Source organism: Pelodiscus sinensis, chromosome 13 (genome assembly GCF_049634645.1).
Source record: "Pelodiscus sinensis isolate JC-2024 chromosome 13, ASM4963464v1, whole genome shotgun sequence".
Classification (NCBI taxonomy): Eukaryota; Metazoa; Chordata; order Testudines; family Trionychidae; genus Pelodiscus; species Pelodiscus sinensis.
The window spans coordinates 6,429,734-6,456,918 of record NC_134723.1 but is presented as its reverse complement, the minus strand read 5'-3'; the positions used below and the strand labels follow the sequence as shown (position 1 = coordinate 6,456,918).

General features: G+C 39.7%; 2 protein-coding genes across 4 annotated transcripts in view; one reads left to right on the top strand and one right to left on the bottom strand.

Moving 5' to 3' along the window:
* Positions 1–27,185, bottom strand: part of LOC142831268 (uncharacterized) — a 178,902-nt gene that overhangs the window by 1,965 nt on the left and 149,752 nt on the right. Inside the window, exon 3 of the mRNA XM_075941192.1 lies at positions 12,334–13,790. Within this exon, the coding sequence (XP_075797307.1) occupies positions 12,334–13,524 (1,191 nt within the window). The 5' untranslated portion in view covers positions 13,525–13,790. The remainder of the gene's footprint in view (positions 1–12,333; positions 13,791–27,185) is intronic.
* The window catches only part of DIAPH2 (diaphanous related formin 2), an 801,414-nt gene that overhangs the window by 769,069 nt on the left and 5,160 nt on the right, over positions 1–27,185 (top strand). The window lies entirely within an intron of this gene.

The window sequence follows — 27,185 nt, the reverse complement described above, 5'->3', positions numbered from 1 at the left end:
GTGAAACGCATTTTTATATCAGTAAATTTGTTCTAGCTGACATAAGATGCCTTTTTTTATTAGTGAATATAATTTTACTTTAGGACAGCAGCTAAAGGAGTATGCGCTTTGCATCTTAGCCGTGAAGGGGCAAGGTAAGATGCTTACTAGACAGCTCTGTCCCTATGCCGTTGAGGGGGGATTTCATTGCAAAAGTAGACATGTAATTTGTTTGCTCTTTGAAATGCTTTTTGCACTTTTGAATATTTGACATGTTAAGAAACTGAAGACATAGCTCGAAATGTTTAGCACAATGCATGGGCTTCAGCCAAGGGATTTCTAGTAACAGTAATGGTAGCTCTACAGATCAGTCCCATTGCTCCATCAGAAAAGCTGCATGTCAGGGGTTTGCCTGGGAGTAAGTTTCAGTATAAGCAGAAGAGGATATAAATACAGCATAGTTTGGAATCTGTATGATACCATACAGTGTATATCCTGGCTCTGACCTGCTTCTAAGCCCTGACGCATAATAGAATTCATCCTTCTTTTGTGTAATTTTTTTTAATGAAGCACTTTCAGTTGTCCCATTTGGTTTAAAACAAATCAGAAATTCATGTCCTAAATGTTTCACTAGTCAGAATAATTAAGTTGATCAGGTCTGGGAGCAGTGGAAGGAAAATAATGGGGTCATTGAAGCATTCAAGCTCTAATGGGAACCTGAATTCATTCAGATATCAAATCTAATAATTGCTCTACACCTGTATACACAGTCCCATTGAGCAAATTCACATTAAAGGTTTAGTAGAACAGTTTCAATACTATGTTCCACAGGGACTTGATGCTGTTTTTAAAAAGACAGCACTGTGTTCTTTTTTCAGCAATTTTCTTGGTATGTCTAGTTGTATTTTAGCTGAATATGCAGCCTTCATGTGTAGGCTTGGAAATATTTTCATTGATGACTTTGTTGCTAGAAATAACTCCACATCAGACCAAATAAAGATCTTAAAAAAGAATTAATATCGCTTTCGGGAGACCACTTGTTTTGGCCCAAAGCAGTAGAGTGATGAGTAGCAGAGATTACTGTACTCAAATGTAACACTGGGAAGCAGTTTGTCTCTATTTTAGACGACCTGGTAGAAGGAGGGGAGATAACTCACCCACTGGCACAACTGCTGTTTGGAAGAGGAAACTGCCCAAGGATGGATTAAAAGTCTCAGAGGGGTAGCCGTATCTGAAGCTTTAAAAACAATGAGTAGTCCCTGTACCATCTTTAAAAAAAAACTTTGTTTTTGTTAGTCTCTAAGGTGCTACAGGACTACTTGTTTTTAAAGGATGGATTAGTAAGGAGTCAGAATAGATTAGTGAGCTTTCAGTTAGGCCGCTGGCTTCTGAACCCGCTAACACTGAAGGCAGTCACAAAACTACCAGGGTCTTCATGGGGTGAAAGTTTACCCCTGCCATGTTATAACATTATTGATTCTTGTTCTCTCTCATTCACACACACATCCTTTGCCCCTCATTGCTTGCTTCCTCCTTCCCACTGGCATGAATTGAAAAGCTAATGGAGATCAATTTTATTAAATTGCATGTCTACATAATGCTCACAGTGCTTATTTTTCCAGTTTGATGCAGTAATTCTTCCTCACTCTTCTTATATTCTTTTCACTATCCTCAGTTTGGAATTCAATCTCCAAATGAAACAGAATGGATGTATATGACTGCATGCACTGGCATGGAGGCCTATTTCTTTGGGCATTTTTTTAAGGCTAATTACCTTTGGGGGGAAGAAGAAAATAGATTGATTTGTCATGTAACCCTGGAGGCAGGCATGTGTTCTCATTTCAAAATAAGGCTTTTTGTAGTCACCAGTCATGGAGGATCTTTCAGTTCTTTTGGTGAAATGTTCCCCTGGTGCTGGAGTTACCACAGGAAGCAAAATGGAATTTAAATATTGAATAGAAATTTCAAAAGTTAAAGGAATTTTAGCTTGATGGGCACTTGGCTTTTACAGAGATAGAGGCAGTATTCATCAGTGGACTCGCTAGCTATCTTAAATAAATTGAGCGTAAGGCTTGAGCATCCTCTTTTTTTCTGAATTGACATTATGTGATGTTTAGTTCATTGGATTTGATGAGCTCAGAATAGGAAAAATATTTTTAACCCAATTGGGATCATGATACAAATAGACTCTCCGATTTTGGTGACAAAAACAATCTGTTTCTTGTGCTTCCCTCATGAGCAAGTATGGTCACAGCTGGATTGCACAGGGCTAGTAAATGTCATCCCACATACCACTATGCATTCTATCATGCACATTTTTAAAGCATTTTTATGTATAAGACACAGAGCACAAACAAACGGTTTATAGTCAATATGAGCCAAATGTTTACATGAATCAGACATGGTTTGCAATTAACTGAACATATAACATCATGTTCAGTTGCGTCTCTGTCCCCCCTTTTGGTCTTTCTGAGTGCCTCCTTCTTCACTCAGTGTTTAGATCTCGGTGTGTCTGCCTATCACAAGGGTGGAATTCCCACTCTTAGATTAGGCCCTGCACTGTCCCGTGTAACAACCATTGTTACCCATCAAATTCAAGTGGATTCTTCCTTTTGGGAGTGTGTGATCAGTGTTAGATAGTGATAGAGTCAGCCTTCTTAAAAACAATAAATTGTTTATTCTAGCAGCAAGAACAAAGCTTATAGGGAACAAGGATTTAAAACCAATAATCTACTCGCATATCTATCTTACCTGAAAACTCTGATGGCAACTTGAAGTCTTCAAACATCTGGTGTGTGCCTGTTTCCTACTCTGGTTCCCCCATCCAACCACGACTGACTCTTGAGAGAGTATTTATTTTGAAATCTGCCACAGTTCTTTTGCTTTTCTAGGTTCACACGCCTTTCCCTGTCCTGACATTTTTTCATAACAGCTCTTGAGTGATTGCTGAGAAGTAGCTCATCTTGAGCCATTTTTTCCCCCTTCCTATTTGTTTTTCTTGACAGACCCTGTTAAACTAAACCAGCATGGTTGTACAGTAAACTTACCAAATAGCCAGGTCAACATAGAGTATCCTACAACATTGCAGAACATCTCCAAATCCATCACTTAACAAACTATAAAAGGGATGGGAACAGAAAGTACATGAATTGGAGCAATTAACAGGAACACTGTTTATGGAGTTCAGCCTTTGTATAACTGTCAAGAGATGCAGAGCAATGTACCCAATTCTGTTATGGTGTTACAGCATTGGGACATTACTTAAGGTACAATCTGGACAGATGGACATCTGTGTCCCTCTCAATTCTGTTAGAGCAATCACTCCTGGTTTGCTTGCACACCGCTTTCAGTTATTGTTAGCCACCCATGGATTACATTTTCGCCTGACACCAGCAAACTCTCACTCTCAAATTTTCCCCTAGAAATGTGCATCTTGTACAACTCTGCATGTTCCTGGATGATCTTAGCTCATTTTAAAAAAAGATGTCATTTAATTAATAGAACATAATATGCACAAATCTTGTTATCTCAGATGTTATCCCAAACATTTCAATCCAAGAACGCTAGTTTAGATAACAGAAAAAAATGTTTCTGTAGTTGTTAAATGTATTTTAAAGTGATTACAAGTAACAAAGCATAAAAGTCAGCATTGGAAACAAAGAATGAAAAGTAAAATGCACTAACTTAACAAGCTAAATTACTGCAAAGCAAAGGTTTCTCTCACCACATACTTGGAGCAATCTGCCAGGATTTATTTCAGCCTAGACCCTTTCCCCTCAGTTCACTGTTACTACTTCTTTGACTTTTGTGTGTTGTTGAGGTGGGGAGCAGATAGAGAGGAGTATATGGGGGCATCTGTTCCCATTTTCTTATCATTTTCTTTTTTTTCTTTGAAAATCATATCCAGCTGGGGACGAAAAAAGGTCTGTGGGGACTGTAAACTTCAGTGGTTCCTTTGCCAAAATGTAGATTTCTTGCTCTCACATTTTTTTCCTGCCAAAAAGTGGATGCTTAACCAGGTGATAGTTGACTTGATTTTGTTGACACCTGGCTGAAGCACCCGTTTGCCTTTTATCTCCAAGGAACTTGTTTTCACCTGCTTTTCTAAAAAAGGAGCATGCCTCAGTGACATTATGGAGTACAACCTTATGACTCTACATGCAGTGTTGCCACACATATTTTACCAGGACAGTAATGATTAGCAAATTGAGTTTTCAAATGACACCTTACAAGGCATACTTTGTACAAAATCCATCTTAGTCTGGTAAAAAAAGTGAACAAACGGGTGCAGACAGTCACAAGTATCTAAGAGACAGTCTCAGCACCTGTCTAAACTAAAAAGTGTGCCCTATAAAAGATACATACTTCGAGATACTTGGCAATTCAGTAATTACAGAAGGATTCATTTACTTAGCCGATATTTGATAATGGGTTTTTCCAAGGTTTTCTATGATCAGTGCTTCCTGTGGGCCAAATTGTGCTCCTCTGTCTTCCGCTGTACAGAACACATGACCCTTAACTCAGAACCTAGTTGCAGAATAAAGAAGAGGGACACCGCCCAAACAGTCTCTGTCTTGTGCTTAGTAGGGATCTGTCCCATAGGTGATCCCTGAGCTTCAACCCCCAGGAAAAGATTGAGCTGAGAGTTTCAGGATTATTCATATGTACTAGCCATTTTCTCCTCTTCAGTAGTTCTGCAGTCTGGAGAAAGGATTCTTTCTCTCTTCCTTCTCTGCTCCACATACCATATGTCTTCTATAAAGTGCTGGGCCTAAAGCAATTTATGCACAGGAGTCCAGATTTTGAACTAAATCAGTCAAATAAGAATTTGACTTCCCCAAACATAACTTTCGAATGTACTGCTGCATCAATTACTTGAAAACTCCAACTTTTACTAAAGCGTTGAAATAAATCATAACGAGTAGTCCTCTGGCACCTTAGAGCAGTGTTTCTTAAACTTTGTAAGACAGAGAAACACCAAACAATCATTTTTTATGAGGAACACCAGGAACTTTTTGTTGAGGGGAAAAAACAAAAAAGAAGCCTGGGAAAAGTTATTCAGCAAAAAGAAAAATAGTGTCGAGGGGAGGAAAAAAGTCACCTGTCCCTTTAAGGGTGGCCATTTTGAACTCTGTTGTTCTCCACGGCACATCAGTGTGCCATGGAACACAGTTTAAGAAATACTGCCTTAGAGACTAACAGAAATATATATAGTGTCATGAACTTTCGTGGGCAAAACCCAGCTCTCTAGATGAGCTCAAGCTCATGATACTATATATTTTGTGTTAGTCTCTAAGGTGCAACAGGACTTCTCGTTGTTTTTAATGTTACAGAATAACTCAGCTACTTCTCTGAGAAATAGCTCACAGTATAGCCATTTAACTGTCAGATTTGCTGAGTGACACAGAGGTTTAGTACCAAACTGAACACAGGGACACTGTATGATTTGATCTTTTCTGGTATCAGGTTACAAAAAAGACTAATACCAAGGTATTTAAAATGTCACCTGAAGTCAGTTGTGAAAGGTCAAGTTCAAATTTATTTCATCAAGCATTCTAAAGATGCCTATTTTAAAAAGTAATAGTTGGGAGTTTGAAATATTAATTAACCAAAATAAAACATGCCAACTACTCAGCCTCCAATAACACAGAAGGTAACTGAATTCAAAAATCTGTTTTCAGTCATAGGATGTGAGAAATTTAATAGCTCAGCCGGGTACTATTGGTTCTGTTGTATTAGTCTGCTATATCAGGGGGAATATTGAGAAAAGTGGTAGCTAGTCTGAATGATGGAGTGTGGATTATTTCTCCTAAAGCAGTGGTTTTCAATGTGTGGCCTGTGTACCCTCTCTCCCCCCTGGCATCCACAAACTATGTCCACGATTTCCAACAGGGTATGCACCTCTATTTGAAAATGTTTAAGGGTCCACAAGTACTTTGAGCTCAGTTTACAGCTGGATTGTATTAAAGCTAGCCAATCAATCCAATGACTAGACCCCAGTTTAGAGATGTATCTGTTGCTGACTTTCTTCATTAATAGTTATTTGAAAAGCTGAAATAGGAGGTGAGATTTTAAAGTATATTTGTTGATAAAATAAAAAAGATGTTCAGAAAGTCTTTTTTTTACTCTTGCCTTGTTTTTGAAATACAAGTGAGAAAAAAGTCAAGAAAAACATTGACAGAACAAAGAGTTTGGGATGATTAATTTATGAAGCACTGAAAATACAACTAAATACCAGTGGTTATCAGAAACTTGTAGATGGAATAATGAAACCTGTTAGGTATGACAGATCCCTATCTGTGTTTCATGAGCTTGCTTTATGTATCTGTAGTTGGTATCATCTCCTAAAAGATCTTTATTTCAGATCAATTCTACCCTAGTACCAGGTAATGAACATCCCATTTTGTTAGTATTCAATCTCACTGTAGACACCTACATCCTCACTTTGCTGTGCTTTTCCATGTACATGCACCTTGAAAGATTAAGTTGTTTCCTTCAACACAGAGTCCTAACAACAGTGGGGTTAAGATGGGTTGATAGAGCCTTGCATGAATGCAAAATTGATATCTGCATCTGCAAAATTGATCTGCAGATATCCTCATCCGCGGCCACGGATACATAATGGAAAACTGCAATAGATATAAAATTTGTATCCATGTCCATATCTGCAAAAATAAGCCACGGATATCTGTGGATTTGCAGGGCTTTATTAATAGGCAACCCTACTTGCTGTTCACAGACACTGGCAATATGCTGTGGTACACCAGACTGCACTGAAACTTTGCTTTAATGTTTCCTACCCATGGGATCTAATGCAGTCTCTTGAAGACATGGTAACATAACAGACAGAAACTGTGCAGGATGTAGCAAATTGATCAGAATCTAAGTAGTTACTGGAACTGCAATTCGTATGTTCAGTCTTAACATGAACATCACAGTTCATAGACTCATAGACTTTAAGGTCAGAAGGGACCATTATGATCATCTAGTCTGACCCCCTGCACAGTGCAGGCCACAGAATCTCACCCACCCCTCTTAGAATAATCCTCTCACCTATGTCTCAGATATTGAAGCCTTCAAATACTTTGAAGGTCCCAAGATGCAGAGAATCCTCCAGCTGTGATCTGTGCCCCATGCTACAGAGGAAGGCAAAAAACCTCCAGGGTCTCTGCCAGTCTACTCTGGAGGAAAATTCCTTCCCAATCCCAAATTGCACAGCTGGCTCATTGGAATACTAAAGTATTGTAGTAAAGGGCTAGTTCTTCATTGCAGTCACTGTGGTGGCCTTCTCTCTAATTTTTAGTGCAATCACTTGAAATACTTATTGTAGTCTAGAGGTTGAAAAGATTACACCACTTTGCAACTCTTCAGCTCTGTTCAGTGTTTAATTCCTTACAGAGCAGGGAAGATTGTGTAGTAGTTTACTGGGCAGAGGCTTGTTTTAACAAATATTGATTGTAATGTACCGAGAGACCAAACTACCTGGGAATTGCTGACCCAAACAGCTGAAAATGGTGACAGTGGTTGCCATTAAACTGTTCCCCTTTATATTTAGAGCCAGGAAATGTTGACTTTCTTTTGTCAGGCTTTTTTTTTTCGTTGTTGTTTTTCACAGAAAGAGACATCCAAACTATTTGGCTTTAAGAAATATTTTAAATGAAATTGTCTCTATTCACCAGTCTGCCATTTCAGATTATTCCTATTTCATATTGTTTATGTTGTAGTGAAGTATACTAGAATTGTATGAATATTGTCCCCTGGGCCTCTTACAAAAACGAGATGTGTATCTCATTAGGCTTTCCCAGGGAGCAACATTTAAAATGAATGAATGAATAAATATTTGATGCAAATGCTTTCTTTGCATCCCAAAGGCCTAGGCCTTACAAATGCCCATATGGGGTGCATTTTCCCCATCTTCTATGCTGCTTCAGCCAGAATTACTCTGATAAAATGGAATTTTTTGTGTTCTTTCCACTGCTCTTAGAAGCGATCTCTTAGTTTCTTTTTTGAGTAGTCATTTTCAAATTTACTCAGCCAGGATATTTTTTTAACATGAAGTATTTCTGTTTTATTTTGATTGCTCTAGAAAAGATCATTCTTTCACTTTTGGTAAGTTTAGAAAAACAGACATACTAACTTTAAACATTTGCATTATTATGCTAAATGTCCAAATATACTCTAAAATATATAAATATTAAATATTTTAAAATATTTTTTCATACACTCAACCTACTGACCCGACACATACTTGTGATGTTTTTGTTACTACTTTTACTTCTTTTCAGAGTGTGTTATTTCAGGTTTTTCACTGGTCTGTGCATTTCATAATTTTTAATTCTCTCTTATGCTTAAATTTAATTATTTGATTAGTGAGTTGTAAAATACCTAAGCTGGCATAGCTGGACTAATTATGCCTACGGTATTTTTAAATATATATTAATTATATCGGGGGGGAGGGGGTTCTATTGGTGGTGCACATTCACACATTACTTAGAAACTGGTTCACATAACAAAATTCATTCCCTCTAATTTTTTCCATCAATGTCTGTAATACTGGCAAAACTACAAATAGTCTTGCAGCACCTTAGAGACTTAACTAACCATCTGAATTTTTTGTTATTCTCTAAGGTGTTGAAACACTGTTGTTTTTCAAGTTTTTCCAGTTACAAACTAACACAGCTACCCCTCGAAACTTTTGTGATATTGGCAGGGAGTCACCTGGAATTGTGCTCATTCCCCTGCAGCCAAATCGGGAGATTAGCTGCTAACTGCCTCAGCTCTATTGTGCTGCTGAACTGACTCCCCACTTCCCTAGCCCTGCACTGCTCTTTGAAGCAGCTGGCATGTCCCTTGGGTAGGTTATGTGGTCTCACATGCTGCCCTCGCCAGCAGAATGGGGAAACTCAGCCAATGGGAGGTGTAGGGGCAGTGCTTGTGGATGGGGGGACAGAATGCTGAACCACTTGCTCCCCCCCCCCCCCCAGAAGTTGCTGCTGGACATGCAGACCACTTTCAGAAGTGGAGCAAGGACAGGGCAGGTATGAGCCTACCTTAGCCCTATTGCACCACTGCCTGGGAGCTACAGGATGTAAGCAATGTCCAGACAGAACCTGCATCCTGAACCTCTGCCCCAGCCCTGAACCCTCTTCTGAAGCCCAATCTGCCCCAGCCTTGAATCCTTCCTGCATCCAGATTCCCTCAGAGTGCCCGCTCCCTGAACCCTTTCCTCCTCCCCAACCCATTGCCCCAAGCTCCACCTGGAGCCCCTCCCACACGTCATCCCTTCAGTCCAAACCTGGAGAAAGTGAGAGAGGGGTGGAGTGAGCAGAAAAGGACAGGGCCTCAGAGAAGCGGTGAGGAAGGAGCCAGGACAAGGATATGTGTGCTTGAGAGAGATCCTGGATTGCACTTAAATTCAAAAAGTGATCTTGTGCTTAAAAAGGTGATTTAGCTGATTTAGCACCAGTGCCGCTCCTTGTCTGACATACCAGCAGATACAACATTGTGACACTGGTTCTAGTACACACTACTGTGACCTCTCTGCAGTAACATTTATTCAGAGAGTCTTTTGCTCTTCAGTTGTGAAAGCATAGTCACAGGATTACTTTTCAAGGGGGAGGGGAGTAATTAATTCCCTTTGTACTGTCACGTCTCTGAAGATATCTCCCACTACCAACTTCCCCATGGCAACCGAGTATTTTGCTTTTACTGCTCCATCTAAGTGAATATTTCACCCTTTTGCCTGAAAAAGAGTCAAAAGGCTCAGGGCAGTGGGTCAGAATATTTCTAACTGCTTCTATGTAGGGGATGCTTTAGCCATGCAAAACTCTGTAGCTTGGGATTTCCATCCAGATTCATGCTGCAGGCCTGAGACCCAAGAGAAAGAATGATATCTTCAAAGTAGTATAATTACAAGGTAAGTAATTTTCCCTTACAGGCATAAAACCCAGTACATTGAGATGAGCCCTTTAGTCTTGATGGTAGTTGGCTACTATACGAAATACAACAATCGTCACTGACATATCTTGCAAATGAATGAAGGCAGTTACATTGCATTTGCATATAGGATTTAATATATTCATTCCATTTATATCTTGGCACAATATAGAAATGAGCTCTAACTTGATTTTACAATTAAAATGAAACTCCAGATTCTATTTGTCATATCTGCTGCTGTATGCTCTGGAGCCTTAAAAACCTCAGGTTTTAAAAATATGTTGCAAATGATGCATGAATATGGTGGAAGTGATTACACGTGCAGTGACCATAGTTGACTGCACGGTTGGTTGCTGATTTTTCTGAAGCTTTCGGCTACAGGGGAAAGGGGACGATGCTGCTTTCATATTTGAATAAAATCTATACCTTGTCACCCAAAGTTATCACTATTAGGATTTAAAAATCAGTTTCTTTACTGGGTTCTCATTTGGAGGTAACTTGGAAAGAGATGAAGTTAGGTTATCTCAAGTCAACCATATCTATGCCAGAGTTGTTAACTCAAGTCTGACTTAAGTCATCTAGGTGACTCGACTCGGGTTCATTGTTTGTGACTTGAGACTCGACTTGAGACTTGCTAATTTTGTTAAATCGACATGGTGAAAAAATTCATAGAATCATAGAATAATAGGACTGGAAGGGATCTTGAGAGGTCATTGAGTCCAGCCCCCCGCCCTCAAGGCAGGATCAAGCTCCATCTACACCATCCCTGACAGTTGTCTATCTAACCTGTTCTTAAATATCTCCAGAGAGGGAGATTCCACCACCTCCCTTGGCAATTTATTCCAATATTTGACCACCCTGACAGTTAGGAATTTTTTCCTAATGTCCAATCTGAACCTCCCCTGCTGCACTTTAAGCCCATTACTCCTTGTCCTGTCCTCAGAAACCAAGAGGAACAAATTTTCTCCTTCCTCCTTGTGACACCCTTTTAGATATTTGAAAACCGCTATCATGTCCCCCCTTAATCTTCTTTTTTCCAAACTAAACAAGCCCAGTTCATGAAGCCTGGCTTCATAGGTCATGTTCTCTAAACCTTTAATCATTCTTGTCGCTCTTCTCTGTACCCTTTCCAATTTCTCCACATCTTTTCTGAAATGTGGCACCCTTGAACTGGACACAGTACTCCAGCTGAGGCCTAACTAGTGCAGAGTAGAGCGGCAGAATGACTTCACGAATTTTGCTTACAACACACCTGTTGATACAACCTAGAATCATATTTGCTTTTTTTGCAACAGCATCACACTGTTGACTCATGTTCAACTTGTGGTCCACTATGACCCCTAGATCCCTTTCCGCCATGCTCCTTCCTAGACAGTCGCTTCCCATCTTGTATGTATGGAACTGATTGTTCCTTCCTAAGTGGAGCACTTTGCATTTCTATTTATTAAACCTCATCCTGTTTACCTCTGACCATTTCTCTAACTTGCTAAGGTCATTTTGAATTATGTCCCTATCCTCCAAAGAAGTTGCAACCCCACCCAGTTTGGTATCATCTGCAAACTTAATAAGCGTACTCTCTATCCCAATATCTACATCATTGATGAAGATATTGAACAGTACGGGTCCCAAAACAGACCCTTGAGGAACTCCACTTGTTATCCCTTTCCAGCAGGATTTAGAACCGTTAACAACAACTCTCTGACTACGGTTATCCAGCCAATTATGCACCCACCTTATCGTGGCCCTATCTAAGTTATATTTGCCTAGTTTATCAATAAGAATATCATGCGAGACCGTATCAAATGCCTTACTAAAGTCTAGGTATATGACATCCACCGCTTCTGCCTTATCCACAAGGCTCGTTATCTTATCAAAGAAAGCTATCAGATTAGTTTGGCATGACTTGTTCTTCACAAACCCATGCTGGCTATTCCCTATCACTTTATTACCTTCCAAGTGTTTGCATATGATTTCCTTAATTACCTGCTCCATTATCTTCCCTGGGACAGACGTTAAACTGACCGGTCTGTAGTTTCCTGGGTTGTTCTTATTCCCCTTTTTATAGATGGGCACAATATTTGCCCTTTTCCAGTCTTCTGGAATCTCCCCTGTCTGCCATGATTTTTCAAAGATCATAGCTAAAGGCTCAGATACCTCCTCTATCAGCTCCTTGAGTATCCTGGGATGCATTTCATCAGGACCTGGTGACTTGCTGACATCTAACTTTCCTAAGTGATTTTTAACTTGTTCTTTGTGTATCCTATCTTCTAAACTTACCCTCTCTCTGCTTGTATTCACTACGTTAGGCACACCTCCAGACTTCTCGGTGAAGACCGAAACAAAGAAGTCATTGAGCATCTCCGCCATTTCCCAGTTCCCTGTTACTGCTTCTCCCTCCTCACTAAGCAGTGGGCCTACCCTGTCCTTGGTCTTCCTCTTGCTCTTAATGTATTTATAAAAGGTCTTCTTGTTTCCCTTTATGCCTGTAGCTAGTTTGATCTCATTTTGTGCCTTTGCCTTTCTAATCTTGCCCCTGCATTCCCGTGTTGCTTGCCTATATTCATCCTTTGTTAGTTGTCCTAGTTTCCATTTTTTATATGACTCCTTTTTTATTTTGAGATCATGCAAGATCTCCTTGTTAAGCCAAGCTGGTCTTTTGCCATATTTTCTATCTTTCCTACACAGCGGAATTGTTTGCTTTTGGGCCCTTAACAACGTCCCTTTGAAATACTTCCAACTCTCCTCAGTTGTTTTTCCCTTCAGTCTTGCTTCCCATGGGACCTTACCTACAAGTTCTCTGAGCTTATCAAAATCTGCCTTCCTGAAATCCATTACCTCAATTGTGCTGGTCTCCCTTCTACCTTTCCTTAAGATCATGAACTCTATTATTTCGTGATCACTGTCCCCTATACTGTCTTCCACTTTCAAGTTCTCAACTAGTTCCTCCCTATTTGTTAAAACCAAATCCAGAACAGCTTCTCCTCTGGTAGCTTTTTCAACCTTCTGAAACAGAAAGTTGTCTCCAATGCAGTCCAGAAACTTATTGGATAGCCTGTGCCTTGCTGTGTTAGTTTCCCAACATATGTCTGGATAGTTGAAGTCCCCCATCACCACCAAATCTTGGGCTTTGGATAGTTTTGTTAATTGTTTAAAAAAGGCCTCATCCACCTCTTCCACCTGGCTAGGTAGCCTGTAGTAGACTCCTAGCATGATATCACCCTCGTTTTTTACCCCTTTTAGCTTAACCCAGAGACTCTCTACACAGCTATCTCCTACGTTCATCTCCACTTCAGTCCAAGTGTGTACATTTTTAATATACAAGGCAACCCCTCCTCCCTTTTTTCCCTGTCTGTCCTTCCTGAGCAAGCCGTACCCTTCCATACCAATATTCCAATCATGCGTCCCATCCCACCAGGTTTCTGTAATACCAATGATATCATAGTTGTATTTATTGGTTAGCAATTCCAGTTCTTCCTGCTTATTACCCATACTTCTCGCATTTGTATATAGGCATCTAAGATACTGATTTGATCTTGCCTCCCTGTTGTGCCCTGACCCTCCTTTCTCCTTGCCATTATAGGCCGTAGTCCCCCCCCATTTCCAACCCATCTCCCAGTCCCGCACATTCAGCACTTACCTGTGGGCTTTGCTCACCTGCCCCCGACAAACCTAGTTTAAAGCCCTCCTCACAAGGTTAGCCAGTCTGTGTCCAAACAAGGCCTTCCCGCTCCTAGAAAGGTGAACTCCATCTCCGCCAAGCAGTCCTTCCTGGAAGAGCACCCTGTGATCAAGGAAGCCGAATCCCTCCTGGTGACACCATCGTCGCAGCCAGGCATTCACCTCCAGGATGCACCTCTCTCTGCCCGGGCCCCTACCTTTGACAGGAAGGATAGAAGAGAATACCACCTGTGCTCCAAACTCCTTCACCAGTACTCCCAAAGCCCTGTAGTCACACTTGATCTGCTCAGTGTCACACCTGGCAGTATCATTTGTGCCCATATGGATGAGTAGCATGGGGTAGTAGTCAGAGGGCCGGATAATCCTCGACAATGCCTCCGTAACATCTCGGATACGGGCCAAAAATTGTCCAAAAATGGTGATATTGATGACTTGTACAAAAGTGACTTGACATTTTTTAAATTAAGACTTGAGCCTTGAGTTGGACTTGTCTTGAAAGTGACTTTAGGGACTTGAGACTCGACTTGGACTTGACAATGACAACTTGAAGACTACACTGATCTATGCTATTAAATACTCTTGTGCTCATATTCAAAACTATTGGCATGATGAAGGTCAAAGAGGCATTTGTGTAGAAAAGATGAGTGTTAAATAACAGTTGAGGATTCCTATGGTTTCTTAAAGATTAACAGGTGTATTTGTTAGATGCCTTTGGCAACATGGTTTTTACCCATAAAAGTTTATGCCCAAGTAAACTTGTTAGTCTTTAAGGTGCCACAGGATAGCACATTGTTTTTCAGATGCAGTTTAACACAGATACCTCTGTGTGGATTTGTCAGACTGTGTGAACGAGGTATCCAGGAGCAGTTGACACAGGCTTCTGCTGTCGACTGATCCACGTCTTGACTGCTGCGCTGTGCCAACGATCAGCTGAGCCAGCACAGCGTGGCAGCCATTTTTATTTTAATGAAGCCAGGGATATTTAAATCCCGGCTTCATTGACTATGTCGGGTAGTCTAATTTATATGCCTCTTGCGACAGAGGCATGTAGTCTAGACATACCCTGTGATTTAAACAACAGAGTTTGTGAAACCATTGAGTTTATCTGTAGGATTCCTTCCTCACTAAGGTTGCAGAAAGAGAATATTTAATGTTATAGTTAAGGCACTAGACTGGGACTTAAGAGGTCACTGAGTTCAATCCTTCTCGCACCCTCTGAAGCATCCAATTTAGTGGACGCTTGGGTATATTTTATCCTCAGTCTGTCTCTCTACCTCTGTTCCCCATCTGTAAAATGAAGAGAACAGTGCTTTTCTAACTCAAAGGGGGGTTGTAAAGAGGTACTTGGTTATTATGCTGATAAGCACTGCAAAAAAATTCAGGCAGAAATAAGATTTCACACATTTAGGGGTACATCTAAACTGCACGCTTATTTCAAAATAAGCTATTCCAGAATAGTTATTCCGCAAAATAGCTTATTTTGAAATAGCTCATACACACTACATGGAAGCCACAAAAATAGTCTGAGGCAGGCTTCCCTAATGTAGATGAGCTCTCTCGATTTAGAGCCCCAGGAGGCATTGGGGAGGAATAAGTTAGAATGGCCCTGATGAGGGGATATTTCATAATAGCAGCACTAGAGCATCTACACATGCCTTATTTCGAAATGGCTATTTCAGAATAGGCATTATTCCTCATAGAATGAGGTTTACAGATTTTGGAATTAGCCGTCCATTATTTCAAAATTATTTAGAAATAACAAAATGGCTGTGTAGATGCTAGCATTGTTATTTCGAAGTAAAGGTGCAGTGCAGATGAACCATTAGTGACATTTTTCAATGGTGGGCACTAAATAAGGGTTGGAGCCAAAGTGAGGAGGATTAAAAATATTGAATGGTTGGCTCATTTGGCTGAGTATTGTCCAATGTGGCTGCTGTCTGTGGAGGAAAATATGGTCATGTTAAAGACTGAATCACAGTTAGAGCTATGTGAAGAATTGATTTTTTCAGTTTACTGGCAGTTTTGAGAAATAAAAACAATGTTGGGGATTTTTTTTTTTAAGTTTTGGCAAGCCAATTTTTTTAAAAAAAGTATTGGTCAAACAAAGCATTTAGTTTTAACATTTTTATAGAAAATTGAAGAACATTTCTAAATGAAAAGGAGTTTTGAAACCTAATAACAACACTCCGAGTATCAAATGGAACATTTTTTAAATTTTTGTTTTTTTCAACTTTAACAATTCAGCAAATTGAACATGAATTTACAAAATGGTTTGGTTGATCTAAATCTACAATTTTTGCTGAAATATGTTTAAAAAAAATTTCTTGGCTCCAGTCACAATGCACATGGACATAGGAACTGACTAAGGTTGTCTACACAACCATAATTTTGGCATTTCCTAACTTTTGAGTTCTTTCTTTTGGAGCCTTACCCTTATTTTTAACAGAATTATTTAACAGAATGTAATATAAAATACTATCACATATATGGGCCTTAACTTGTCAATTGCCTTAACTGATGATATAGGAGGTAGGTAGCTTAACTGTTGAAAGAGAGGTTGTCCCCTATGTTAAGTAGAATAAATCATAAAGGGATTACTAAAATAATCTTCAGTCAATTAAAATTGGGTTGTTTAAGGGCCACCACTGTATAAAATTCATGACTTCATTGATGCTTCAATTTAGTGTCTAGTCTCACATAGGTTCTCAGCATCTGCTTTTAGCTTTGTAAATGCATATCATATTTGTTGTAGAACATAAATAAGATCGAAGCTCAGTTAGCAAATGAAAGCCTTATGCAGAATCTGAAATGTGCAAACCCAATAACTGTTTTCAAAAAAATCTTTTTAATGAGCTTTGACATTTTGCCCACAGAAGATCACTGATGCTGTTTCTATGCAGTTCAAATATAATGCCGAATAATTGTTTTTCTGAATGATACTTTGACTGATTACTAAGATTTAACTCAACTGCAGTGAATTAACTTATTAAATTATTAATGTCAACTTATTAAATATGCAAATATTATCCATTAAAAGCCCAAGAGAATAGTTTTATACACTTCTAGCTTTAATATTAGACATATCAAAGTAAACACTTCTGTACCCGTTATAGGATAATACAGATTTAGTTTTGTGTTCCTTGAAGCTATAGGTTATTATGCCGTGGATTTTTCTGTTATCAAGTGTTTCAGTCTTACCAAAGCTGCTATAATTGAGTTTTTTTGATCATGTAACCTCTATATTGCTACTAGAGATGATAGTTTGCAAAAAAATGAGGTTCATAATAAGAGAGAGAGCATCGACTTTTAATACCTGGCAGGGAGGATAAGAAAGGAAAGTACAGAAAAGTGATTTAATCTTAGTAGTGCAGTTCTGTAAAATATAATTTGTTTTTTTCCTCTAACACAGCAGAGTTTCATGCTGATAACAAGCTACTGAATTAATAAATCCATTGCAACTATTGAGAGTTTTCTTTTAATAACATATAACTACTGTTGAGCACTAAGAAAAGAAGAGACTACCTATCAAAGATATTTTTCCCTACCAGATCTGTAATTCCTCATACATAAAGAAATTGCATTGTGCAGTGAGAGGATGTTATATAATTATAATATGTTGCCTGAGAAATAATTATTCAAAACTTTTTCCCCGTTCATCTCATGGCACTAAACTGACAGGCAGTTGGACATCTCTTCTCATCTTTATACATGGGTAATTTTTCATTATATTTAATGAGATGTAGGTCTCAATGACAGAGTTGACTATATATTATTTATTTCCATCACAAAACTAACCTGAGATGATAGATAAGAAGGTTGATAGTTAAAACAACATTTATAATATCATTAACAAACTAGGGAAATACAGTCTAGGTGGAGTTACTATTAGGTGTGTGCATAACTGATTGGATAACCATTCTTGAAGGCACATCTACACTCTGGGAAGATTGACACTCTAGAGGTCAATCTCCGGCATTTGATTTAGTGGGTCTGCAAGGAGCACCAGTCATCTGCTTAGAGTCATCTGCCAGCTGAGCAGCAGCTGGTGGTTGACATTAAGTGCTAAGCCCCTTGCAGGGTGGGAGGAGACTTCACGCACTCCTCCTGCCCCCAAGCCCTGATTGACCTGGGGTCAGGAGGAGTAGCAGGGCTTCTTTGGGGCTGGATTGCTTGGCGGGCTAGATCTGGCCTACGGAGGCCTTTTTGCCTACCCCTGATATAGATAATGACAGAGAGAGTAAATATATCAATTTTGCTGATGGTACCAAGCTGGGAAGGATTGCAAGTGTTTTGGAGGGCAGGATGAAAATCCAAAATGATCTGAGCAAACTGGAGAAATGGCCTAAGGTAAATAGGTTGAAATTCAATAAAGATAAAGGCAAAGAAAGGAACAATGAGTTGCACATATACAAATTGAGAACTCACTGCCTAAGAACAAATATTGGGGAAAGAAATCTAGGGGTCATAGTGGACCAGAAACTAAATATGAGTCAATAGTGTGATATTGGGAGTATTGTAAGCAGGACATGAGAAGTAATTCTTCCACTCTACTCTGACTGATTAGGCCTCAACTGGAATACTGTTTCCATTTCTCAATGCCACATTTCAGGAAAGATGTGGACACGTTGGAGAAAGTCCAGAGAAGAGCAACAAAAATGATTAAACTTCTAGAAAACATGTCCTTTTAAGGGAAGATTGAAAGAATTGTGTTTGTTTAGTCTGAAAAAGAAAAGACTGAGAGGAGACATAAAAGTTTTCAAGTATCTAAAAGATTGTTGAGAGCAAGAGAATGGACTTCATGATCTCTGGAGGTCCATTTCAGCAGCGTTCCTTGTAAATTGTGCAATGTGCAGCCACTTAGAATAGATTCACATGTCACCTACCTGATCAGCAGAGTGCCCACCACTAGTTTTTTTGGTTTCTGCTGGTAGTGCACATTCACACGTGCCTGGGTGCATATACAATTTTATTCCACACGTGGATGGAAAAGATTAGAGGGAAAATTGCCTTCCACTTCTGATTTGTATTTACTAAGTTCATCTATTTATAATAAAGTGAAGCATCAAGATAACACAATAAAGGTTACATTCTGATTTTATCCAGGGTATCTAAGATTTTATTTGGGCCTACACTCTTAATTGCAGGTTCACTTCATTTGAAGGAATGATCTAGTTAGGTCTTTACACATACATTAATGTATTACATAGTATAAAGCTGCTGTGAATTTTTTAAAATGTATTTAGTCTGCTTCCTATGAAGAGCTATGAAAGGCAGAAAAAACATTGACCCCCTCCTTCCCTGAATCCCAAGTTTACCAGTTTATTTTTAAATAGTTGTATGCTATAAAATCATTTTGTGACAAGTGTTTTACACTGGTATTGGTACTCAACACAAAACACAGGGAGAGAGAACTGCAGAACTGTACATCAACATTGGGTGAACCAACATTAAATAACAACCAATAGTCTAGCAGCACCTTAAAGACTAACAAAACATGTAGGTGGTTTCATGAGCTTTCATGGACACAATCCTACGAAAGCTCATGATACCATCGACATGTTTTGTTAGTCTTTAAGGTGCTGTTAGACTATTCATTGTTTTTTAAGTTTTTCCAGATACCGACTAACTCTGCTACCCCTTGGAAGCTTTTTATCATTAATTAGTGTTTCAGTAAATGATGGACGGCCTTAGAATGTTAAGCATGGTCCTTCAGTTCAAAGGACTGGTTCACTCTTCATGTCTTTGCTCTCATGTGCTATAGCACTGTCTCCCAGAGATCTAAAGTCTGGCCAGTGGCATTTTCAAGCAATGAAATAGCAAACTCAGTCTCTTCTTGCCATCATTGATCAAAGATATATTTCATTGAGTCAGAGCTTAAAAAAGCTTTACTCACCATTCACAACTATAAATGTCAGTGTGAGCAGAATCCACAGAGCTGTCTACACATTAGGAAAAGTGTCCTTCAGTTCTGTATCATGAATGATTTAGAGTGGGGAATGCTTACCTTGTTGCAAAATGTGATGGATGTCGTCCAGTTCAACATTGTGGTTGTTATCATTGATATCCAAATAGTCCCCATGTGTCGTCATCCAGTGAAGGTCGATTGTTCAATTGTTCAAGAATGTTTTCCAGTATTTCAGCAGTCTTACTAAATCATACAGAAATCTCTAGGTCTTTTTGTTGTGCTTCATTTCTCTGAACCTTTCTTCGACACTCAAGTAGTGTCACTGAGTGAGCTTCCCCAGCTCTTCAGCTCTGCCTTCATAACCAATTTGCCTTTTTTTTTTTAAATGAATAAGGTTCAGCTCCTAAGTTGTCCACCATTTCTTCAGCAGCAGTCATGGCATCTTCAAATGCATTGTCTCTGTAGGCCACAACAAAATCAAGGCAGCTTCTTCTCAAAGTAGTAGTGATTGTACTGTGTATTGACTGAGTTTATAATGCCTTGCTTACAAAGTTAACTTAGAACAGCATATCATTCCAAACCACAAATTAGACCAGAAATTTGAAGACAGTGATCTGGTTTGCTAGTCTTTGCACTTCATGTCCGATTCCAGCTTCAGCATTACTCAATTGTGCCAGTTTCATAACGGTGTTGTAAACCTCAGTCAGTTGGTACCACACTGTCAACACAACTCTTTGAGTGAATATCACTTAGCGATTTCACAGTCAGATTTGTAACTTTGTCCATGAGGATCTGCCAACTCTTGGCTGATGCTGAAAACAAGATGTATATATTATTTGCAATAGTCCAGATGGGGTTGCTAAATCTAAAGATGATGCTGCATCTGACACAACCAGGTTGATGGAATGACAGTCATGAAGCATAAAGGAAGCTCTGGAATTCAGCACAAGGATCCCTGCCTTGGCACCACTGTTTCTTCCTTTCGTGTTCGTGCCGTTGTCATAGCGTTGGCCTTGGCAGTTCTGAAGCTTTATTTTATTCTCATTCAAAATGTTATAAACAGTTCTGCTAGGCCTTTTCCAATAGAGTCATCCAGAGACTGGAAAGTGTTTCCATACTTAGACACAGCCATCCTTGTTGTCAGAAAATCTTACTGTGAATGACATCTTTTATCTGTAACTAAATTTTGGAGTGCCGTCCACTATTACAGCATGATATTTGACTTTGCTGAGATGCATCAAAAGGTTGTCAAGCACCTTCTTTGCCATAAGGTTGTTCAATTCATTTTTAATTGTTTTGCTGCAGTAATAGCCCATAGTGTTTTTACAAACTATGCCAAATAAGTGTTCATGCATGACATTGTCATATTTCCCAAGGAGCTCTACCAACCTAGGATATTACTGTTATGTTCAGTAGTATCTCAGAAAGCCAAATTATTATTTTTCAAGGAAGAATTAATTGAAATCAGATGCTTAATCACATTGCTCCAGTGCTGGGTTTTTATGGTATTTATACTCTTCAAGTCTTAAAACATAAAGTACACTTTCACATTTAATAAAATAAGAGTCACAATATCGCAGCTGGATCATTTTGATCTTATCTCACTAATGATGCCCTGCCACATTTCTACCCATGAGGGCTTGGCTGACAGCACTCTAGGAGATTCAAAGAAAATATATTTCTCAGTCAGTCTGGAAGGTTCCATGAGATTCTTCTAAGGTCCAGAACATTCTAGGAGACTAGTAAAAAGTGAATCCACATACGAAATTCCTGAAACACTTTAGTTTCAAACATTCTGTTTTCTCCTTTGTCACTAACAACAAAAACAGCACCCCGAACCCAGCATTTCCCAAACCTGGGTCACCTGTCCCTAAATCTAGCCCTGAGGCAAACATTAAGCATATCAAGCCTACCTATTTCCATAGAGCCAAACAAATAACATCTTGTGGGTTGCTTTTAATGGTCATTCTTATAGCTACCAAGCAGATACACAATAAGCTTGTCTGTGGGACCAAAGACTACTAGAAGGGGTCCACAGCTAGTAAGTTTCTTTGAGATTGTTTTAAAATTCATATGTATACAGGGCAGCCAACCAGCTTGCTGGATCTCTATGCTAAGTGGGGGAAGGCCCAGCTTCTCACTCCTGGAAGGAGTGGTACCTGGGGTAGAAGGGACAGGGCTGGATCTGCCCCCCTCTTTCCACTTCCAGCCCAGGAGCAACAGCCAGGGACCCCATGCTCTTTTGAATCAGCGGGTCCTGGGGCAGTTGTCCCTCTTTTTCTCCCCCACTCCTGCCGTTGGTGGGCCTTTCATTCAATAGTGCCCGTCAGTTGTGCACAATTTTTCAAAAGATCCTGTTCTCCTCAAAAAATGAGGAGTACTGGATCTTTCGAAAAGGCGCCCCGTTGTCAGAAAAACGGCGATTTCAGTTTTGAAATGGCGCTTGTTGGAAACAGTGCCATGACGCGATTATGCAAATGAAGCACGGGATATTTAAATCCCCGCTTCATTTGCACTTTCAAAGTGCATTTACATCCCTCTGCCGACAGAGGGGTATAGTTTAGACACACTCTAAGTGATTACAGCTTGTCACTTTTCCTGGGTGACTTGTTACAATAGTTCTCCATATATTATAAATATTTTGGTATAATTACTGACCACCACTTGCAGACCTAAACTCTGTATGTATAAAGAAATCTCGTTCATCAGCTAGATATGTTGACTGGGTTGGGCAAATAATGGACACAGAAATGTCATCATTCACCATCATTTTTGCCTGCTGTTGACATTTCTTTTGGCTGCAGTGTTGGATGCTACTGAGTTAAGGCTGCAGTCTTGTGCCTTTGGGTTTTTCCTTGTGCTTTTTGTGGACATTTGTCCTTCATTTAAAAGATTTCCGTGCAATAATAGCTTTACATACATGCACAGATCTTGTTTTCCTAGAGTTCAATATGGCTCCTATAAAGCAAAGGGGAGAATACAGCCCTATGGAGCTATTTTATTCAGGTAATTATATTACTTGACGTTTTTGAGCTATTCACACTTTATTTAATCGATCTGGTCCATATTGCAGCCTCCAATGTGAAATCTCCTGCTTTAGTACAATGTCAGTCAATGCTGAATGAGCTGGAAAGCTTCAAGCTTATGCTCCACTGAACCAGGTTTGATGTGTTTGTCTGCAGACTGGATGTGGAGTGAACACCTTTATTTAAAGTTTATCGTTATAGTAAATTCTCATTCTACACTATAGTAATAGCTATTCTATGTCCTTCGTTTAAGTGGCTTAATGCCTGCATTTGTGTCAATGGTGGGTTTGTATTGGACTTTGGTTATTGTTTGCTTGATCGATAAGCTCATAAACCATTCCAGGCCAAATATTACTAGGGTTCATATAGAATTTGTTTTTCTGGCTTTAGAAGTTTCTTTGTTTGCAGATCATTACTTTAACTTTAACATTACCATTTCAACATGAGCTGAAAACAGGAGCTGCTGATAGGAGAGCTTTGGAGGACATAATTATGTATCCTATGCTCAAAAGCAGTAGAACTAGTGTCAGCCGACGGTCAGGGCAGTGTGTGTGTGTATATTTCCGAGAAAAGGTTTAACGTCCGTGTCTTTACTGCTAGGACCGGGGTCCTGTCGCAGAGGGTGGCCAGCAGGCCAACAGATGCCCCGTTATATAGGAAGTGCTTATTACACCTTAGATTTTAGCTGCTAGAACACAGGGGTTCCTTTGCAGCGGGCAGCCTAGGAAAGGCTGAAAAGGTGCCCCAACGGATCTTGTCACCTGGGAGTGACACAGATCCAAACGCCCAAGCTCTCCCTATGTCTGTCCCTTTATGACCGGCTGAAGTTCTTTTAAATTGTGCTTGGTTCTATTACAGCAACTGAAGGAGTCAGGTTAAAGCTTAAACAGTTACAGGTTTATTAAAGAAGCTTATAAATCATATGGTTACAATGGCTATTGCTCTATTTCTTAAATGCTAGCAAATATATATATATAGGTCTTAAAAATGATTACAGGAAAAAGGTAGATAGAAAATAGAAATAATTGTACCAAGTGACAGCTTAATCTTTAAAGAGCTCTAACACTATGTATATATATACTTAAGCAAAGGACCACATTCAGGTACAATTTTTACCCCTTTCTGTGCCTCTCGACTCCAGCGTGTCAGGCCAGGGCTGGTCTCTCAATTCCTAAGAAAGACGAATACGAGGTGGGCGTCCCCTTGGAACCTCGGGAGATCAAACACCTAACCCAACCAGCAGATAGATGGTAAATTGACACTCAGAGAAAATGTGCTGCTGGACCCATCTTTATACCCCTGGGGGCCCGTATCCTCTTTCTTATCTAAGATGCCGAATTGTACTGGTCCGTTTTGTGGCGCCAGTTCTAATAAGCAATTTACACTTGCAAGAGAGATAACTAAATTGTGAGTACTAGACATTTTTTTACTGGGCGAGAGATTCCTCCCCCCGCGGACAGCTGTGTGTTCATATCAATATGGGTTAAGTCAAGGACACTCCTTGGCAGCCTCTTGGTCAGCAATTGGCGTATCTCTGTTTACAGCCATTCACGGTCACAGCAGCCTGGGCCTTCTGTTCTGTGTGCCCTGTATGCTCCAGGCAAGCAAAAATGGATGTTACAAGGGGGGTTCCTGTCTGGCTACAACTAGTGGTGAGGAATGTGGGGGTCGGTTGTTGGACTTTTTGTTTGTTCTTTTTGTATGGATTGTGTAGCTGGGCCATGAGCCCCTGATTTTGTTGGTGCTATAGTAAGGGCCCCATGACTCTGATTCTTAGAACATTGATCAGCCCCGCTTTTGAAGTCTGCGTGGTTGATTGCTCAGAGAGAGGTGGTGAGATATGATAGTCACTTAAGCCGCAAAAGACTAGGTATACAAAGTCACTTGCTACATAAATTGAGCCATACAGAGCCAGCTAGCAGGAACGTTTCAGAGTGAGCATGAATGACTTTCATTCCTGGTTCAGCTCCATATGTGATTTCAAGATGGCCAGCAGTGGAACAGTGAAGACAACCTGCAGTAAATGTGTGATGTTTGCTTTCCTGCCTGAAGCCAGAAAGTGTTTGTTGTATATGAATGACAATTTGGTGACTGCCGAAAGAAAATATTCCTGGATTGAGGAGCCAAGTAGAACTGTTACTGAGAATTAGAAAAGCTATGGAGTAGCTAGATAGCCAGATTCAGGAAGCTACCCCACAGTCAAGGAATAAAGGAGCCTAGCCCTTAAGGAGTCAGTGAGAGAGGAAGCCAGGGAAAAGAATGGCAGTTTGTAACCACCAGAAACAAGCAGTCGTGACAGCATCTATACACTTGAGACAGACAAGAATAGGCAGGCTGTGGCCACTAGAGAGAAGAAAACCACACAACTAGACGATTCCGCTTCATACCATGTCCTCAGGATGGGAACTATAGAAGTTAATTGTCAAGATCCAAAGGAATAGAGAGTTATATGGAACACACCCATCAATGGCAGCATGGCTCAATCAAATAATAATCAGGCTTGCCCCCAAAAAATTTCTTCAACTATCCAAGGAAGACAGAAGATCATTGATTAGAATTAATAGCCAGAAGAACTGAAAAGATATTCTGGAAGTGGCAAGCAGAAACTATAATGATGTGCTACCGTCCCAGAGTCAAAACACAGTAAGATTTCACTCTAAAATTGGATAGGCCTCTGAAATCAATGTGCAGGGATTGATTGGTGATTATTCTTGTTGGCAGCAACGATAGTGTGCTGTGGACTCTCATACAAATAACAAGGAGTCCTGTGGCACCTTAAAGACTACACTAGTACTTCATTTCCTGTGTAAAACTTACAAACAAATGGAAATTTTGATCACAGCTGGACAGATAACTATACTACTACACATTTTTGCAGTCTCAAAATACAGGCACAGTAATCCATCCCTTTTGTAGTGTGGCATGAAGATATGAGCAGAGTATAATTTGCAGCCTACCTTCCTTCCCATCAGCAAGAGGTGCTAGAAAGTTCTCTTTTCAAAGCACTGCAGAAAAATCTCATTTAAGTGCCAAGATCATGTCCTAGTGAGAGAAACTGGATCATTGCCCTGTCATGCGTAGATGTCTGGAACTTTCTCCACCCACAACCTAACTCGCTAACTTACAATCTGTGTCCTTACCATGCTTAGTAAATGTCAACCACTTGTTAGCAGCTGTAAATAACTTAGGAAACCAACTCAGGTTATGACTAATGATTAAAAATTAAATGAGCTTGATTTGAGATCATCTCAGAAAGGAAACCAATGTTTCCATCTGTTAGAATTTGAGGTTTTTAGGGCTCCTCAGTGCTCCTGGAGACATGTAATTACAAGAGAATCTGTGCTTTCATTTGGGGAAAAATGTTTCCTACCTTCATTGCGGAGAAAAATGAACTCTAACGAGTCAAAAACCATAAAGTGAATAAAAAGAAATCAACAGTTGCTATCAGTCATAAATATCTTGATTTTTTTTGTAGACTTAGAATTAGTAACATGGAAAATCTATCAACTAACTAGCTCCACAGAAGACAGTACTTGGGCTCCTTTCCCCACTAGTATTAAACATTTGCTCAATACTTTACTGCTCACTGTTGTATTAGAAGCATATCACATTATTGGGTCGATATTCCCCTTCCTGGACTTTTCCTGCTTAGGCAGCAGTGTACTGAGCTGTAATTTCCAGTAACTGCTGACCTTATCATTGGCAGGTGAGTTTTATTCCCTCACAAGAGGGGATAGCCTAGATGCATTATCTTAACCATACATTGATGGAGGTGGGGAAGGTGAAGGCAGCAAAAACACCAACAACAGCTACAAAAATAGTACGAAGCCAGAACCATATATAGCATGTATGGTTGCAAAGGAGTTTCCATTGGATTGGACAAGGGATCTACACCATACTCTTTCCCTCCCCTATGCAGTCAGCCAATTTGTGGCTTTCCTGGTCTACAACATAGGTGTTCACTAGAACACTTTGTCAAACAAGAATTGTATGTATAACAGTTGGACTAGCTGGCTCAGAAATCCACAGGACAAATCCATTCTTGTTTCAAAAAAAGAAAAGTATGTTTTCTGTCACATTCCTGGCTTTTAAAACTTACTTTAAAAGCATTTGGCTTTAGCCCAGGATTATTTCTTCCTGTGTCGTGGACATATTCATTATTCATTGCAATAATTACTTTGTAATATTGCATATGGAAAGTTAACACTGCACAATCAGTGTTAGGAAGTGGCAGGTTTAACTGTTCTATTTATACAAAAGTATGTGCCCAATTACAGTGAGCAGTCTTATAACTCTTACATTTTGAGTGTGTCTTGTCCTGTCCGAGAAGTGCATTTTCACCCCATTTGTACTGAACGCTCAAGTGGAAATTGGAATTACCTTCCTCCAAAGTCACTGTACGTAGATTCTTTGTAGAAAAACACTTTTCCCCCGCATTTTATTTGTCATCTGCTATTTCCAAAGGGAATGTGCTTCAGGATTCTTCCAATGCTTTTATCACCCTGCTTCTCTGATCAAGTAAGTAATTTATTGCTGATTGCAGAACTCTTGAACTCAGCCTGGCAGCTGCAATGTAAAATGTCTCTGATCCAGTTTCCTAGTTACTTATTTACATATTTATTTGAAATGATTTTCAGGACTGTTTGAAAACCTCTTGACAT